This window comes from Cervus canadensis, chromosome 13 (assembly GCF_019320065.1).
Source record: "Cervus canadensis isolate Bull #8, Minnesota chromosome 13, ASM1932006v1, whole genome shotgun sequence".
Lineage (NCBI taxonomy): Eukaryota > Metazoa > Chordata > Mammalia > Artiodactyla > Cervidae > Cervus > Cervus canadensis.
The window spans coordinates 38,658,058-38,677,886 of record NC_057398.1 but is presented as its reverse complement, the minus strand read 5'-3'; the positions used below and the strand labels follow the sequence as shown (position 1 = coordinate 38,677,886).

The window sequence follows — 19,829 nt, the reverse complement described above, 5'->3', positions numbered from 1 at the left end:
CACCAATTCACTCTTTTATCTATCAATTTAATAAGGATTTAGTGAGCAAATTTAGTCTCCAACAACACAAGAGAACACTCTACACATGGACATCACCAGATGGTCAATATGAAAATGAGATTGATTACATTCTTTGCAGCCAAAGATGGAGAAGTCAGCAAAAACAAGACCAGGAGCTGACTGTGTGGCTCAGATCATAAACTTATTACAAAATTTAGAGTTAAAGAAAGTAGGGGAAACCACTAGGCCATTCAAGTATGATCTAAATCAAATCCCTCACGATTATACAGTAGAAGTAACAAATAGATTCAAGGGATTAGATCTGATAGAGTGCCTGATGAACTGCAGATGGAGGTTCATACCAGTGTACAAGAGGCAGTGATCAAAACCATCCCCAAGGAAAAGAAATGCAAAAAGGCAAAATGGTTGTCTGAGGAGGCCTTACACATAGCTGAGAAAAGAAGAGAAGCAAAAGGCAAGGGAGAAAAGGAAAGATATATCCATCTGAATGCAGAGTTCCAAAGAATAGCAAGGACAGATAAGAAAGCCTTCTTAAGTGATCAATGCAAAGAAATAGAGGAGAACAATAGAAGGGGAAAGACTAGAGATCTCTTCAAGAAAATTAGAGATACCAAGGGAACATTTCATGCAGAGATGGGCACAATAAAGGAAAGAATACACAGAAGAACTGTACAAAAAAGATCTTCATGACCCAGATAACCATGATGGTGTGATCACCCAACCTAGAGCCAGACATCCTGGAGTGCAAAGTCAAGAGGGCCTTGGGAAGCTTTACTATGAAGAAAGCTACTGGGGGAGATGGAATTCCAGCTGAGCTATTTCAAATCCTAAAAGATGATGCTGTGAAAGTGCTGCACTCCATACGCCAGCAAATTTGGAAAACTCAGCAGTGACCACAAGACTGGAAAAGCAATGCCATAGAATGTTCAAACTACCACACAACTGCACTCATCTCACACACTAGCAAAGTAATGCTCAAAAATTCTCCAAGCTAGGTTTCAACAGGATGTGAACCTAGAACTTCCAGATATTCAATCTGGATTTAGAAAAGGCAGAGGAAATAAGAGATCAAATTGCCAACATCTGGGGTCGTCCCGGCCCTCCCAGCCTCTGCCCCTGGACCCAGAAGATCTATAAGGAGCCGCGGGGCCGCAGCTCTGCGCACCCGCCATGGGCCCGCGCCGGAGCCGCAAGCCCGAAACACCAAGGAGGCGCCCCGCGAGCCCGGCTCCCGCCGCCAGCCGGCCGGCCCCGTCCTTAGGCACGTCCTCCCGTTCACCTGCTCGCCGGAGATGTGGAATCCTGAAGGAGATCCGAACTCTTCAGAAGACCACACACCTGCTGTTAAGAAAGACCCCCTTATGCCGCCTGGCAAGAGAAATATGTGTTCAATTCACTCGTGGTGTGGACTTCAACTGGCAAGCCCAGGCCCTGTTGGCCCTACAAGAGGCGGCAGAAGCGTTTCTAGTTCATCTCTTCGAGGATGCCTATCTCCTCTCCTTACACGCCGGCCGCGTCACGCTCTTCCCGAAGGATGTGCAGCTGGCCCGGAGGATCCGAGGCATTCAGGAAGGGCTTGGCTGAGCTCTGGCCACCCGCCCGAGTCTGGTTGATACCAGAGCCTCTGCCTGTAGCCAGGACCAGATCCACGGAGTACAAGGTGTTGCCTGGACTTGCTCTCTTGAAGCAGAGCGTGCGAGTTGCTTTCGTAGTTAGTTTTTTTTTAGAAGAAGACTGCATGGCTTTCCTCTGTAACAGAGGTAATATTTGAGAGAATCAACACATTCCAGAAATCCTGAGAATAATTTTCAGATGAAGAGACTCTAAGGTTGACTCCACTTTGCAAATTATTCATGTGACTGATGATTTGGAAGACATCAGATTTTCTAGGTTATGGGCAAAAAGGATATTTACTGATTATTTTAAATCTTCTTGTACCATTTAAATTTTTTACCATATATATATATTTACTTTTATTTAAAACATGATGGAAAAAATAAGAGAAGACCAGTCAGTTGCATGGAAGAGCCTGGCGCATCCAGCATACAAATCTCTGTCTTTCAGATTGACTTCATCATTAACAGCAGAAGCAAGTTCGTATGTGGACTATACCTGTCAACAGATCATACAGCTTTTCAAAAACTCAGTTGGGATGAAAATAGAAAATTGTAAAGGTTTGATGTTCTGGTTCCTTCTGGTAAATTCCTGCCAAAATCATTCAGAAATTCCAACTTGTAGAATTTATTTTATTCTTTATTTGCAAATCATAGAAGATGTATCATAATTTATACTTCAGAATTTTTCATCCCAGGATTTTAAAGAGCCTTTTCAATGTTTTTACAGGTATTTTTATAACTTCCTTGTGGAGAGATAATAGAAATAATTCTTAATGGAAAAAATTTGAAGCAAAGTTACTGTTATACATAGATTATACTATGTTCTTTGTGTGTTAGCCTTAAATCCTTCATTTGGACACTTTGCCAACAGCCACAATTTAAACAAGAGAATTGAGGGGTGTATCTTTGCCTCCAGTGGAGTAGAGTATAAGCCGATAAAATCCTTGCCCTTCTCTTGTAACTGAAAGCAGTTTAAGAGACTTCCAGAGAAATAGGAAGTGCCATCCAAAGACATTTAGATATTGTGTGTGATGAAAATGATTAGTGAGGGCGGATACTAATAATGATGCGTCAGCCAATTGAATTCAAACTAAAGGGAAGGACCAAGTTCTGTTGTTTGATAAATTTTAACCCTTTATAAAAACCTTTTCCTGTTCAACGTCAACTCATTTTTATGTAAACATTGGAATAAAGCTTATCCATGAATACATTAAAAAAAAAAAAAAAAACAAATTGCCAACACCTGCTGGATCATACAAAAAGCAAGAGAATTCCAGAAAAGCATCTACTTCTGCTTCATTGACTATGCTAAAGCCTTTGACTGTGTGGATCACAACAAACTGTGGAAAATTCTTCAAGAGATGGGAATACCAGACCACCTTACCTGCTTCCTGAAAAGTCTGTATTCAGGTCAAGAAGAAAAGTTTGAACCAGACATGGAATGACAGATTGGTTCCACATTGGGAAAGGAGTACACCAAGGCTGTATATTGTCACCCTGCTTATTTAACTTATATGCAGAATACATCATGCAAAATGCCTGGTTGGATGAAACATAAGCTGGAATCAAGATTGCCAGGAGAAATATCAACAACCTCAGATATGCAGATGACACCACCCTTATGGCAGAAAGCAAAGAGGAACTAGACAGCCTCTTGATGAAATGAAAGAGTGAGAAAGCTGGCTTAAAGCTCAACATTCAGAAAACCAGAGTATGGCATTCGGTCCCATTACTTCATGGCAAATAAATTGGGAAACAATGGAAACAGTGACAGACTTTATTTTCTTAGGCTAAAAAATCACTGCAGATAGTGACTGCACCCATGAAATTAAAAGACGCTTGCTCCGTGGAAGCTATGACCAACCTAGACAGCATATTAAAAAGCAGACAAAGATTAAAAACCTTTGCCGACAAACGTCTGTCTAGTCAAAGCTATGGTTTTTCCTGTAGTCATGTATGGATGTGGGAGTTGGACCATAAAGAAAGCTAAGTGCCAAAGAACTGATGCTTTTGAACTATAGTGTTAGAGACGACTCCTGAGAGTCCCTTGGACTGCGAGGAGATCAAACCAGTTAATCCTAAAGAAAATCAACCCTGAATATTCACTGGAAGGTCCGACGCTGAAGCTGAGGCACCAGTACTTTGGCCACCTGATGCAAAGAACTGACTCACTGGAAAAGACCCTGATGCTGGGAAAGACTGAAGGCAGGAGGAGAAGGGGATGACAGAGGATGAGATGGTTGGATGGCATCACCGACTCGACGGACATGAGACATGATTTTGAGCAAGTTGGTGATGGACAGGGACTCCTGGCGTGCTGCAGTCCATGGGGTCCAAAAAGTTGGACATGACTGAGCGACTGAACTGAACTGAGCATGTGCTTCATGGCAGACATCATTCTAGGGGAGGAATAGACAATAAAAGAGTACTCAAAAAACCAACAAGACAAATAATGTACCAAGTATGGTAAGAACTAGGAAGAATCTTAAACAGGGTACGAAGGTAGGGAGTGAATATACACACATGCATGCTATGAAGGAAAGAACCAGACAGAGATTTGGAGTGAAAAAAAGAGCAAGAACAACAACCCTGAGATGGAAACGTGGCCACTAAGCAGTGGAGTTGGATTTAAAATCAGGTCTATGTGACATGCAAAGTCCATGTGTTTCTATCATGTCAAAAAACAAAGCTGCATTTAATTGATTTCTGTGGAACAGGCTGTGAGGATAAAAATCTCAAAATATCTTAAGAAAAATAAAATGTGTACTCTATCAAAAACATCAAGTTAGAAAAGGGGGCTTCAAAGGCTTCATTAACAGTTAACAGTGAGGAAAAAATTTCCAGAATGGGCCATAGAGAAAGCCTGTAGAAGCGCCTTCTGTTAAAAGGGATTGCCAAGTATAATCGACAATTGGCATAGGTGTATGAGAATGTGCTCCTGCCCTTGTGGCTTTCAGGCTCATAATTTAGTGGCAAAATTTGTCTCTTCCAGAAGATGTACTGAAAAGAATGCAGAATGAATACATCAGTAAGGATGAGGTGTTACGGAAGAGAGCTGTTAAAGGACCTCTGTATTATTACTTGCTTTTTAACTCCTACTTTCAGCATCAGAGAATCATTCCAGGTTTAGAAAGGACTTTTCTATGATATATTCCATTGAAATACAGCCCCCACACATCAACCATACCATCTGCCCTCCACAAAAGACCACTCAACTCACAACTTTGTTCAAAACCGATCTGCTAAAGCTCTAATGCATAATACAGACTTAACAACGGCATGTCTGTGAGCCTGCTAGCCAGTCCTGATGAAGATGCAAAACACTATCACCCCCTTCTCTGAAAGTCACCCTTCCTGAATGTATATAGCTGTCCTCATCCCATGTCCATCCTCACCAGGGCCAAGCCATGGAACTTTCTATGCTAATCATTCTTTTCCAATCCTTTCACCTCATTTACCTTGTTATAATTTTATCTGTCCTTCTTAAGAATGTATGATTTGTCTCATACTCATACCCCTTCTTTCCCAAACCGTCCTCATAATCCCCTCTGCTCAACAGCAACTTACACTCCCCAGGAACTTGTATCACATCTATATCCCCTGATGAGGGAGGCTAGTAGATTTTGACATAGTAACTAGAATCTCATATGATCCTGAAAGAAGAACCTGGATTAGGAGGAAAAAGGAGAATGACACAGGTAACTTCAGACCTCCTCTGATAGAGCACAGAGCAATCATGTGCAGCCTTCTGGCACTTTCAAACCCCTTTGAAGGAAACAGGATTTATATAAAATGTAGAATGGCTTGTTGGAACCTGTATTTTCCTACTGAAGAGCCATTTGGGTGAGAAACTAACTACAAGCCTTGAAGTCAGCATTTAAGAAATATCCATCCCTCCAATCCCGATTTATTTTTGTATAAACTTTGGGTATTCCTACCAAGAGTTTCCCAGTCTCAGCTTCAACAAACTGAATGGAAAGGACTCATTATTGTCCTAGAGAATGGATTCTATCTGTGTATACTCTGTAGTAAATGCCTTCCTAGGGGTGCCTTCAAATCCAACTTCTAGTCCTTAGTTCTTTCATATTTCTAGATGGAGTGCCTAGAAATTCCCAGCCACAAGTGCATTCTGAGACTGTCTATGCAGCAACAGATTATTTCCAAAAAGAGGGCACATCACAAGCTATAGTGGTGAAACAGGGGGTAGCAGATCTGGAAAGAAAGGCATTAAGGAATAACTGTCTTTAAACAAAGTGTCAATTGATTCTTATGACCATAACTAGATTACATATAATTTGATTTTGTAACCATGGGAGCATAACTGTGGCAGGTGGTGGAAGGCAGAGCACCAAGGCACCAACCCACACTTGTCTGTTACCTAGCATGTGACATAGAACAACATGGGTCATCTCTGGGGACCTCTTTTTTCACATCTGGAAGTGCAGGGAAGGGTAGTAGAGGAGGAGAAGGTTGATTCTCTAAGTCCCCTGGGGATACAGAACAAAACAAAGGGCTTTAATCAACTGCAAATTCCAATTCTGTTACTTTATGTGTGATACTGTGTGGCACTGAACACATTTTAAGCCTCCGATCTGTCTCTAAGATAAGGACCATGATCGTGACCTCACTGGACTATAGTATAATTACATAATGTCTCCAGTGTTGATTTTTGGCATTCAAGCAATGCAACTTTCTCTTTCTTCCTCCTTTCAGTGATTCCCCTCCTGTCACCCAGTACATTTGATTTGCTCAGGAGTCAAACCACCCTCATGTGTCCCAGAATACAAACCTGGTGAATCAAGGATCTAATTGTTGACACCCCAAATTAACAGCACTAACAAAGAAGAGAAAAAGAGGGGAGAAGGACAAAAAGGAGGGAGGGCATCAGGGCAGGAGAGGCAGTTAGGAGAAACTTCCTTAGATTTGGTTTTTGTCCTCTCCCTCTTTCAGGGTGACAAAGACTCCAGCAAGTTGACAGCACATGAAACAGCTCTACTTTCCTTCTCTCAACTAGAATCACCAGTCTGCCTCCAGCCTAACTATGGACACATCATCTGATATTTATGAAAATCTTTCAACATTTCCTGTCACATTTTCCCCTAATTTCATTCTCCCAAGGACCCTGCAGAATATGTAGAGAAGGTCCCATTATTCCCCATCTAAAGGGAGTATCTGTGACCTACCAAAAATCATTCAACCAGCTCGTCTTCCACTCCAATATTCTTTCTGCTAAACCCAAAGACTTTCCTATTTTTCCTTATTAGGAGGAGCCCAAAGTGGCTACAACAGAATTGGCTCAGTAGTTGAAAACTCACTCCCCCAAAGTCAGGTTTCTGACCCCCATATTCTGTCCCTTACTTTCTTCCTTCTTTATTTCTCTGAAATCAAGTATACAGAATTGAGCTAGTCATAACTTCTATTTTGTGGTACACTATCATTGCAATTAGGATAATGCCCTTTGTCCACTGCATCTTATTTTATTATTTTCTCATCTCTATGCCCCATCCGCAGTCCCATTTCTCTCTCCCACTCCAATAACAAACAATTCATTCCAATCCACTTTTAATACATTTGCTTAGAGATATGTGAGTTTTTAAAACATATAGCACATTTCGTATTTGAGTTTTAAATGACATAAAGAAGACTATCTAAAACTGTCACCCTGTTTTTGAGTTATTTTTTATTCAATATTATGTTGTGAGATCTAGCAATGTTGCTAAATAGAAATCTAAACTATTTATTTTTGACTGAGAATATGATCTTCTCATCAAATTTTATTTATCCATTGTCTTAGAAATCAGTGGTCATTTAGTTTAATTCCAGTTCTTTGCTGCCACAAATACCATTTGACCAAATACCCTCATAAATATCTCCTGAGGGTGTCTCTGGGATATATTCCTAAGAGCAGAAGTGCTAGTCATAGAGTATGCACATGTTCATGCTCAGTCACTTCAGTCGTGTCCAACTCTTTGCAACCTGATGGACTGTAGCCCGCCAGGCTCCTCTGTCTAAGGGATTCTCCAGGCAAGAATACTGGAGTGGGGATGCCATCCTCCAAGTCATAGAGTATAGGCATGCTTATTTTCTCTACTAACTATGTCAAACTCTATGCTGGAATAGCAACACAAGTTTACACTGTCCCCAGGAGTGCTTGAGAAACTCAGTTTCTCCACATCCCCAGCAGCAGTTGATATTATCTGACTTTCTAATTTTGCCAAATGATGAGTTTAAAGTAGTACTGTTACTTTAATTTGCATTTCCTTGATCATTGATGTGATTTAGCATCTCTTCAAATATTTATTAGCCTTCAGGATTTCCCTTTCTGCCAACTGCCTAAATACATATTGGCCTACTTTTTTTTTTTTTTTCCTATTGAATTCCTTTTCCTTTTCTTGTTGATTTGTAGAAGTTCCTTTGGTATTCTAGGCATCACTGTCTTCTCAGTTGGAGATCTTGCTATTGAGAGAGTAAATTGGCAGGTTGATAGGAAGTCCAGGGTCCCCGAGGAGAAGAAAGGAGTCTGGAGCCCTCAAGAAGGAGAAAGGGGTCTGAGGCTCTCAAGGAGAAAAGGACAATCTTTTTTTCTACATTGCTTTGTCTTAGTCAATATAACAATGCATCTTGCTCAAGGACATGTTTCTCCTTAACAAGAACCTTCTGACTAATCTTGTTATTTTAAGAAGTATGTTGTGGGAGTGGGTCTGGTAAGACCTTTCTATTGTTAGTTGTAATCTTGTTAATTTAAGATGTATGTTGTCTTGGAGTGGGTCTGATAAAAGTATATAAGGCCTTGATAAGACTAATGAGGGGGGCACTCTCCGCCCCCCTACTGATGTCAATGTCAGAAGCTTTCTTTGTCCCTCTTTATACTTTAATAAAACTCTGCTACACAAAAGCTCTTGAATAATCAAGCCTGGTCCCTGGTCCCAAAGCTAAATCTTCTTCTTCAGAGATCACTTATCTGACATCATTCACCATAAGCTATCACTATCACACACATACTTTCTATTTCTACAAAAGTCAAGACCAAAAACTTTATTGGGAAAGTGAGATGGAATGGGGCTTTGTCTTGCCAAGAATCAACGCCTCTCCAATGCGTTCCAATGTCTATTAACTTAGTGAGAGTCCGAAAGGTTACGGCACAAAGAAATTAATGAGCTGTGTGAGAACCAACTAATGTTCTGTCCTCTGTCACACTTTGGCACTCTTACTGGAGTCCCTAGAAAGGTCCTGAGAGCCTCTGATCTCACTGTGTATTGACTTCTTTTCCTTTCACATGAGGAAGACTTGGCCTATGGTTCTTACTTATAGGCTGGGAGCATTCATGGGTCTCTTTCCAGAGAACAGATTCACAACAAGGAAAGGAAACATGTTATGATCACTCCCTATTCACTCAGCTGGCGAAGGAGGAATTGACCTCCCTAAATAGTACAAGATGGCGCAACACCTGACACCTGACACTGGACAGATGAGGCTGGCAACAGGTGATTGGGGAACATATGCTCACAGCCCAGAGGAGTGAGTACATCAGGGACTGTGGGAAGCAGTGACCTTTGGTTCCTGTGGGAGGATGTGATTCACTTGTTTGAATAATTCTATGGGCTGGCAGGAAAGTGAATTCAATTAGGTTTAAGACTAGGCGGGGTGAAGCAGGTCTGGCTGCTATGAGAACTAGCCAGGTAGACAGCCCTTCTTGGTAGGCTGGGGGCAGATCTGGCAAGAGCAGGGTAACTCATGCCGCATCCTCTAGGGTTCTGTGAGGCTAAAGAATGTCAAAGCAACACTTACACTTTAGGTCTTACAATATGTAAGGTTTGTAGTTTTACAATGAGAAGCCCCTTTCCACTACTAATCATACTTGGTGTGCATGCATGCTCAATCGTGTCCTACTCTTTGCAACCCCATGGACTGTAGCCCCCTAAGGCTCCTCTGTCTATGGGATTGTCCAGGCAAGAATACTGGAGTGGGTTGCCATGCCCTCCTCCAGGAGATCTTCCGAACCCAGGGACTGAACTTGTGTCTCTTATGTCTCCTGAATTGAGAGGTGGATTCTTTACCATTAGTGTCACCTGGGAAGCCCAAAATGAGGTAAGAGTGTTGTAACTGGACAGACTACAGGCCACTTATGTCTTCCCTGAGGAAAAAATGATAGTGGTCAAAATACTCATTCTTCTTTTGGAATAATCTGGTTGTGCTGACAGAAGGCTGCTTCCTAGTCACAATTACTCCTGCTTCATACTCTACCCTCCAAACGCCAAGAAATTCAGTCAGTCCTGGGACTGACCATTCAGTTATTTAGAGACTCCCATCTTTAGACAACTCTGGGAGATAATGATGGACAGGGAAGCCTTACGTACTGCAGTCCATGGGGTTGCAAAGTTCAGCTGCAACTTAGCAACTGAACAACAACAACAATCTTTAGACAGGACAGAAGATATTGCTTAACAATGAGTTTTATAGGAAATAGAAAAAGAAAAGAATTCATTTGGCTAGTATTAGTGTTAGTACTAGTGTCCTTTTTAATTAAAGAACTAGAGTAGGCCAGAGAAGGAATTATCCTGTGGTGGGCAAAATAATGCCTGATGAAATGTTACTTTGCACAGCAAAAGGGATTTTGCAGCTGTGATTAAGTCAACGGCCTTGAGAGATGATAATGGATTAATTCAGTGGGCAATCCAGTGGGCCCAATTTAATCACATGAGTTCTTAAAAGCAGAGGATCTTTCATAAACTGGGGAGATGTGAGACCGTGGAAGAATGGTCAGAGAGATACAATATTGCTGGTTTTGAATATAGAGAAAGAGGTTCACAAGTCAATGAATGTGAGCAGCCTCTAGAAGCTGGAAAAGGTGAGAAAATGGATTCTCTCCTAGGGTCTCCAGAAGGAATAGAGTTCTACTGACACTTTGATTTCAGCCTAGTGAAACTCCTATCAGACTTCCAACCCATATAAAAACCCATATTTGGGTTAAGTCACTACATTTGTGATAATTCATTATAGCAGCAATAGAAAACTAACACACATCTCTAATTTTGGCAAGCATGAAAATAAAAGGCATCTAGCCATCCTCGAAACAGAACAGGAAAAGTCAAAGATAAAAATCTTTCCATTTCCTATGACTTCCCCTTTTCTATCACCACCCTCTCATTGTCTGCCTTCTCCCACTGCATTCTCACACTTCACTTATCAACTCACAGTGGTGGCATCTCCATCTCTTACAGTTCCTTCTCTTATGCTTTTATGTTTGTTCCCTTCTACTCCACAACAATTTCAATCATCTCTCCCTCCTTAGAAAAGACTACGCAAAATTTGTCCTGATAAGTCACTGGGAGTTTTCCAGAACTGGTAGTAGCCACTTGTAATTTCAAATAATGTCAGTGCACTGAAGTTTTTACTGGCCCTGTCAAAGTTGCTCCTTCTTACCCTGATCTTACTGTTTAAATAGTAAGGAGAAAATAAACATTTAAATCATAAAGCCCAAAATAGAAAAATGATGCATTTAGAAGAGAAAACTGTCTCTGGAGCTTTAATAGGAGAATCAAATAAAAACATTTCAAACAAAGAGGATTATTTTTTAAGCCTTAGGGCTCAGTCCCATAACTGATGTGACACAGTACAAAGGAGGGAAATTATTAGCTAGACAGTGTAACAGTTCATAAATTCAGTTAATTCCACTTAAACAGAAGTTTTGAATCAAAAATGACTATGAAAACATAAGCCCTGGAATCAGTAAAAATCTCAAAGGGTACATGGAATATACCATCCTATTTCCTTAATAGTCAAGGTATCCAGGTGACATCTGGGTAAGCATATATAGTGTGTTCATTACTCTGTGCTACATAACTTTGACTTCCTTGGTGGCTCAGACAGTAAAGAGTCTGCCGACAATGTGGGAGACCCGGGTTCAATCCCTGGGTCTGGAAGATCCCCAGAGAAGGACATAGCAACCCACCCCAGTACTCTTGCCTGGAAAATCCCATGGACGGAGAAGCCTGGTAGGCTACAGTCCATGGGGTCACAAAGAGTAGGACACGACTTAACAACTTCACTTCACATCACATAACTTTAATGTCTTTCTGCACAGGTGTCTATATCACCATGTATGTGTATGTGAGAGACAGAGACAAAGACTGTGTGTGTACAGTTAATACATGTTTATAGGATGTGTTGAGGCTTCCCCGGTAGCTCAGATGGTAAAGAATCTGCCTGCAATGCAGGAGACCCAGGTTCGATCCCTGGATTGGGACTCTGGAGGAGAGAATGGGAACCTACTCCAGTATCCTTGCCTGGAGAATTCCATGGAGAGAGAAGCCAGGCGGACTACAGTCCACGGGGTCACAAAGAGTCAACCACTGAGCCAGTAACACTTTCACTTTCAGGAGGTGTTACTTCTTAGCTGTGTTCCTCTGTAACTGAACTTTTCCTGTTTATGCTATTTCAGAAGGACATGTGATATAGCAAGAAAAGCCTGGCATGGTCTTAACTGGATCTATATGATGATGGGTTATACAGGATTAGTAGTTTTCAAACTAAATTCCGAAGAGTTCTCAGTTTCTACAGAGAGGAAGAGGAAACCAGTGGACAGAACTTAGAGGGTCCCACCCCAACTTTAATCAAAACAGCTTTGCTTTCAATTGTTTTCCATTTAGTTTTGACATGATATTTCATTTAGGAAGTAAAAATAAAACAAAGATCAGCTTTCTTTTAAAGCCACTGGACTAGGTGATCAGTAAAGGCTTTTATCCAGGGTATTATTGTTGTTGTTCTTTAGTTGCTCAGTCATGTCTGACTCTTTGCAACCCCATGAACTGCAACACACCAGGCTTCCCTGTCCTTCACTATCCCTGGAGTGTGCTCAAACTCAAGTCCACTGAGTCAATGAAGCTATCCAACTATCTCACCCTCTAGATACAAATTATGTTGATAATGACAATATTTATTATTTATCCTCATTTTCATTTCCCATGGAAGCAATTTTTGCTTTTGAAGACATTCTGAGTTTCCTTGACTTTCCTCATCATTCAGAATGTTCAGCTTATTTTTTAAAGTGACAGATTCTTAAGAATTGCTTAGGAAAAACTGAATGTAAGTTTGCTGTATGTATTTGGCAACAGTGTTGACATGAATTATTTTATTCCACTTACGAAAACACATGGTGAAGTATTAGCTGCAAAAATCTTTTTTTCCCCCTCTTAGAAACTAAGAGCCATTTACAATAAAGTGTGTGCAAATTATAATATAACTTTGCAACCTCCATTCCCTACTGCTCACCCGCCCCCCAAAACAGCCACCAACACCACCACCACCACCATAATACCACTGAGGGTTACTCTGTAACCCTTGTCCTCCAAACATCCTTCCTATCTTTTCAAGCATTCCCAAGTCTTAAGACAAGAACTTAAGTCAACTTGGAAGTAGCTTCACTTTCCTCAAAGTACCAGATCCCAATTTCTATCCCTTTTTCCTATTTCTATAGGGTTTCCTTCTAATCTCCTTCCCCCAAGAATCCCAATGCCTTAAATGTTATCTTATCTTATCCCCTATCAAACCTTGTCTCAGAAAAAGATGGATAAATTCCCTCAAAGTCTACACCGGCAGTGAAGACAAATGTCTTCTCCCTCCCAGGGATGGGTGCTCTTGCGGTAAGAGCTTCTGACCAAGTTGTACCATCTGTATGGGCTATCCCTGGCAGTAGGGAGTTTCACGCCACTGGTGCTGGATAACCTTTGACATGAAAATGAAAAGGAAGAGTTAAAGCAGAGAATGGTGAGCTATACCAGAAGTTGCCTGAGGTTTCTTCCAAACGTATGATTCAATGACTCTATGATAAAGTGGAACATAGCATGTGTTCTGGAGGGGAAGAGAAGGAAAGGTTACAGCTGAGGTGACTTTTTTTTTTAAATATTAATAGGAAAAACTTAAAATTCTAAAGGTAACAAGGCCTACCAAGTTTTCAGTTGAGAGCACTGGGCAAAAGGGAGAGAAATTTTAACCTCAGTCACCTGACAATATGGACTACTGAATTCATCTTTTCTCCATTTCACAGTTTCTGGAAGAGACAGGCCAAAGTTACAGACACCTCCAACACAGTTTGGGAATTTTTTAATTTTTATTTTTTAAAACCAACAAGCAAAGCGAAGGCTAGTAAAGATGAAAGTTCTGTATACACAGCTTTCAGTGACTTAGGTAGGTACACCTGCCCCTACTTAAGTCTTTTATTTAACTATTAGCTCTATCTTGCCCCTTCTATGTGCAAAGCTATGTGATACATTTATGAACAACAGAATATGGTCTCTACCATTTCTGAGCTTATATACTAACAGATAAGACAGATTATTAAACAAAAATTTATAATAAAGTGACGGTGTTACATTAGAGAATTTCAAGACACTAGTAGCATCACACCTTCCTTCATGTAGAAAAATAGAAAAAGAATAATAATTTTTAAAATTCTTAGATAAAGAAATAATTAAGCTGATGTCAGAGGTGTAAGTAGGAATTGAGGGGAGAGTATTTTAGATAGAGAACAGCATATACCTGGCCCAGATGAGAGAGAATGTGTGGTCCTTTCAAGAAGCAAAAACGCATTCATCGTGATAGCTCTATAAGTGGTCAGAGACAAATAAGAGAGGTATACAAAGTCCAGTCATGGCATCCTATAAGCCACAATAAGAGATTTAAAGCTTATGTAATAGCAACAAGAAACTGTTAGAGTGTAGTTAGTAAGAATGAGATAAAAATTGTTTTTAAGGGATCACTTTGATGACAACATGAGTAAAAGATGAAAGAGTAGCAAATAAAAACAGCAAGGAGGGTAAATGCAGTGGGTTGGGAAAAGAATGGATAATCTTTTAGGAATTAGACTTGACAAGATGATTAATTAGTTGGGATGAAGGTAGGTGGAGGAAGCCAGAGTGAAGGATGGATTTCTGTCTTGGATGACTGGGAGCATGACAGGGTCATTCTTCAAGGCTAGAAACATCAGAGGGGTGTGGTGCGTGTTTACAGGGAACGGAGAATAGTTAGTTGTTTTGAACAGAGCAAAACTGAGATATATTTCAAAAAGCAAGAAGACTTGTGACTGCTGAAAAGTTGATCTAGATGTCAAGGAAAAGGTCTTTGTTAGTATCTGAGGACTCTCTCACATTATCAAAATGCAAGGTTGAGGAAAATATCCAAAGACAAAATTGCCCATTTAATTTCTCCAAAACGGCCTACCAAGGGGGAGCTAGCCTCTTGCTGTCTGAGGATGGACTACATGTCCCAGTCCTTATGATGTCACTCTTATCTAACAATGCCACATCCTGCACACCAAGGGTGGGAGGACACAGGAAAAGGGCAAAGCTTAACTGGGTTTTAAAGTCAGTGGGAGGACTTGGGCAGAGCACATGTGACTGCTGAGAAGTAGCCTGAGTCTACCCACTCATTTCACAATACATGCCCTCCCCCAAGCCAAAGCTTTGCACCTGGACACCAAAGCTTCCTGCCCTTAGCAGTAACACCAAAACCTTGTACCAGCAAGTAGTGCTGAGTGCTTCCAAGCCTCAGTTAGATAGAGACAATAACAGTACCTCACAGATTTTGTGAGGAGTGAAGAGAAAATGCATATGACACACAGGAAGGACCCAGTAAATATTGGGGGGGGGGGGGGGGGTGGCAGTGTTGGTGGTGGCCATATTGATTATCAGAAGCGTTACAGATCTTGAAATGCCTAAATCATCAAATCATCTAATTTTCATGTATTTTTCCAAAACATATAGTGCAAAGAATCCTTAATTGTATTCTAAGCATTTAAAAATTGATAATCCAGGGGCTTCCCTGGTGGCTCAGTGAAAAAATCCACTTGCCAATGCAGGAGACAGGGGTTTGATCCCTGGTCCAGGAAGATCCCACACACTGAGGAGCAACTAAGTCTACCTGCCACAAGCACTGAGCCTGCTTCCTGGGAGCCCCAACAGGACGCGCCACTGCAGTGAGAGACCTGTGTCACAACTGCAGCACAGCCCCCATTTGCTGCAAGCAGAGAAAAGCCCGTGCGGCAACACAGACCCAGCACAGCCAAAATTAATTTAAAAAACTGATAATCCATACATGAAAACTCCCTGTTCCTCAATGTGTGTGTGTGTGTGTGTCTGTGTGTGTGTGTGTGTGTGCCTGCTTAGTCACGTCCAACTCTTTGCGACTCCATGGACTCTGGCCCATCAGGCTCCTCTGTCCATGGAAACTTTTCAGGCAAGAATACTGGAGTGGGTTGTCATTTCCTACTCCAGGGGAATCTTCCTGACTCAAGGATCGAGCCCATATCTCCTGCATTAGCAGGCAGATTCTTTAGCACTTGAGCCACCTATCCACATATAACCTTTCCATATAGAACTATTCTAAGTACATGGCATCTAGTGGCTAACTTGAGATCTCTATTTTAATTTGCTCAATTGGTTTGTTTTATGAAAACTAATTTTGATCATTTTAGCACATAAAACTTGGATGAACTTTAATTTTTTATTTAGCTGATCATCTTGAAACAAACTTTCAACATTAAAGAGAATATGCTCATTTTTAAACATTAGTGGATTACATTGAGATAGAGGTTAAAAGATAGATTTTTTATATACATGTACTTATATAAAACTTCTAGTCATAGGGTCTTATTCACTTCAGAATCTCCAGTTTCTCAATACAGATTTCAATAAATATTTTTTGAAGGATGGAAGAGAGATAATTAAAGTGAGACTTGAGGTGTTTAAGACATCCAGTGGTACAGTGGTACCACTGGTGGTACAGTGGATAGGAATCTGCCTGCCAATTCAGGGGACATGGGTTCAATCCCTGGTCCAGGAAGATTCCACATGCCATGGGAGCAACTAAGCCCATGCACCACAACTACTAAAGTCTGCACGCCCAAGAGCCCGTGAGCCGCAACTACTGGACCCAAGTGCTGCAACTACTAAAGCCCGTGTGCCTAGAGCCTGTGCTCCACAACCAGAGAAGCCACCACAAGGAGAACTGGAGAGTAGCCCCTGCTCTCCGCAACTAGAGGAAGCCTGTGTACAGCAACGAAGACAGAGAGCAACAACAAAAAGAAAAGACTGTGAAGAGACTGACCTCATCAGGGATCACACCAGAATTATTTCATAACATAACTAGGAAGGCTGAAATTACACATGGATGATTTAACAAAGGTTTTCAAAGTGTGATCCTTACACAAGAACATCCACATCACCAGGGAACTTTTCAGACAAGCAAATGCTAAGGCTCCACCCAAGATTCATTGAATCAGAAACTAGGAGTAGGGCAGAGCAATGTTTAACGAGCTCTCTGGATGATTCTGATACACCTCAACTTTGGAAATATTGAGGTGCAGGGCACAAAGTAGGTCATGGGCTTTACAGAACTGCTAAGTGTTTTAAATGGCAAATACTAGATAGATATGTAGATCTTGGTCAAATTCAAGCAGCTTTGCTCCCAGAATTCTACATTCACCTGGCATATTTCACATCATTTAAATTAACTGCAGATTCTGTAGAGGCATCTGAGTTTCCACTACTGATTAATTGCCTAACAGAGAGATCTGAAGAGGAATGTTGTTACAGAATGAAGTGGGGAGAAACTGAATTAATCTAGGAACTCCTTGAGGACTGAGACAAATGTTTTTCCAAATTATTGGAACTCCATTTTCTTTGAGAATGCTAGCAGATAAAAGATACCTAAAACCTATTTGTTGAATGAATGGAAACATTCTACCTGACGGAAGCACTGACCAAGATGGTCCCTCAAGACAGTCTAAATAGGAGGTTGATGATAAAGACTGAGGCGTGAGTCCCAGTTCCAGTCCTTGCAGCTGTGCAACCTTGCACTAGTTAATCTCCCTAAGCTTTGTTTTCCTTATATGTACAATAGAGATGATAACAGTCTCTGTCTCCTAGAGTTATTCTGAGAACTAAAAGAGAAAATACATGTTAAGGGCACAGGAGAGGGCCTGGGGAAATAGGAACCTGTCAGGTTGTAATGTCAGTTCTTATAGTTATTTTTTTATCATATTTGTTACTACAGTGGTACTACTTTGGATGAGTCGAGGCTTAGGAGTTAGGCCTCTATCTCACTCAACTTACATCATAAGGTTTAAGCCTACCCTACATGGCAACATGCTTTCCCTGAACAGAAACCTAGGGCTTGTCCTTTACTAAACTCCTTTACAGATGGCAGAAAAATACAGACACTAATGTAAATGTCCTATTATTGTGTGGCTTTTGAGTTTTCAGCAGGTTTCAGTTAACTAACAAGGTCAAAATATTTTGGGATTATAAAGAATCTCTGCCAAACTATAGGTTTGTCTACTTTTGTGCTATTTCCAGTTCTTAGCTCTCATGATACAAAAGGAAAACAGAAAAGAAAGAAGGAAGGGTGGGGAAGAATGGAGGGAAGGAAGAAATAAAAATTTTCCTGAAATTCTATCTTAAAGGACAAGTCCAGTGGTTAATAATTATGTTGGAGAAATGCTGGACTAAGATTTTAACAGCTTAATTACAGATCTCTTGATGTATCTTCATACAATCTTCATACAATACTAATCGGAGATTTGAGGCTCTGCTGAAGTTGCAGAAATTCAAAATTATTCATTGAAAATAAATACATGGAATTACTTAAGAAGCCCTTCCAGCATGGAACGTCTCATTTTTCTCTTCTTTTGGGATAATCTTCTGTGTAATACAAGGCACTAAAAGGTTAAATATACCCTGCATTCCTGCCTTGAGTCTAAGTTGGAGGAATAATTTTTTTTTTTTGCCTTGCCCAAGAGTATCTTGATATCTACATTGCTATCTCCTGCAGGATGATTTAGTCTCCAATCAAGAAGCAGTTTTTCCCATCAGAGGAGGATGTGTGCTCCATCACTGTGAGCAAACCAGTGCTGTACACAGAGAGAAAGCAGGAACTCAGGCACCAGAAGGATCACTGATCCCAGCGAAACCAAGAGAAACCTCCCCAGGTGGACAAGGTGTTAGAGCAAGTATTTCATAGAATACTTTGAAGATAGTGAGCCTCCACCAAAATTTTTGGTAGAAGTTCTACTTAAAATGCATTTTAGAAGTTGCAGATGAAATTATTATCATCTTACTTGCAGCACAATAAGTTTCAGAACTTCCTTGGAATCTTTCATTACGCCCTTCTACATCCTTGTCCCTGCACAACTATTAAAGGCTCCTGATCCATTGTACTTCCTTGCAAAGGGGAATATGTTCAAGGTTTTTATTTCTCTTGCACCCACTCACTGTTTTATCAGCTTTTTTTTTTCTTACCAACCCTTCAACTTTGATCAACATGCTATTCCCCTGTTCATTTGATCCTGATTATTTCAGCTCTCCCCTCACAGCCAAATCTTCCTTAGTATTCAGGTATCAGGTTTCTTTAAGTTCTACATCTGTCCACCAATCACGTACATTCCAAACACAAGAGCTTAGCTCTGAGATCGCCACTTATCCAAAAGGAAAGCTAAGAGCAAGGATCTTGAAACAGGAGTGAGCAAATTCATTTGAAAAGAATGCAGCATGAAGGACATTCAAAAAGGGTCAGTAGAAGCTGAAGACTAGGAATAGGTAGCAGACCAGTGATTGCTCTTGGCTATGTTGGCAAAGAGTTCTCACAGGATACTCAGGAGTATGAGTATTCAAGACCCAGAGACCCACTCAGTCACTCTCACATCAGGAAGTTTTCATAAGCCTCTTATCCTTATCCATCAGAGGGCAGACGGAATGAAAACCACAATCACAGGAAACTAATCAAACTGATCACATGGACCACAGCCTTGTCTAACTCAATGAAACTATGAGTCATGCTATGTAGGGCCACCCAAGATGGATGTGTCATGGTGGAGAGTTCTGGAAAACAGTGGTCCACTGGAGAAGGGAATGGCAAACCACTTCAGTATTCTTGCCTTGAGAACCCCATGAACAGTCAGTTCAGCTCAGTCACTCAGTCATGTCCAACTCTTTGTGAACCCATGGACTGCAGCACACCAGGCCTCCCTGTCCTTCACCAACTCCTGGATCTTGCTCAAACTCATGTCCATTAAGTCAGTGATGCCATTCAACCATCTCATCCTCTGTTGTCCCCTTCTCCTCCTCCAAAATGTCTTGGTGAAACAATAATTATTAATGAGATTCCTCCTGTACAATGTCATGAACCTCCATCTACAGA

General features: G+C 41.0%; 1 protein-coding gene across 2 annotated transcripts; it reads left to right on the top strand.

The window, feature by feature from the left end:
• Positions 1-1,191: 1,191 nt before the first annotated feature.
• On the top strand, positions 1,192-1,605 carry LOC122452398 (histone H3-like centromeric protein A). Of its 2 annotated transcripts, XM_043485965.1 has the most exons (2): positions 1,192-1,392; positions 1,471-1,605. In XM_043485965.1, exons 1-2 carry the CDS (start codon positions 1,192-1,194, stop codon positions 1,603-1,605), a joined length of 336 nt encoding a protein of 111 aa, XP_043341900.1. The 2 variants fall into 2 exon arrangements, with proteins under 2 accessions (XP_043341900.1, XP_043341899.1); XM_043485964.1 differs by having other exon boundaries at positions 1,192-1,605.
• Positions 1,606-19,829: the final 18,224 nt, after the last annotated feature.

Excerpts from the sequence above, each read along its gene's own strand:
- LOC122452398 (XM_043485964.1), top strand. The coding sequence starts at position 1,192 with ATGGGCCCGCGCCGGAGCCGCAAGCCCGAAACACCAAGGAGGCGCCCC.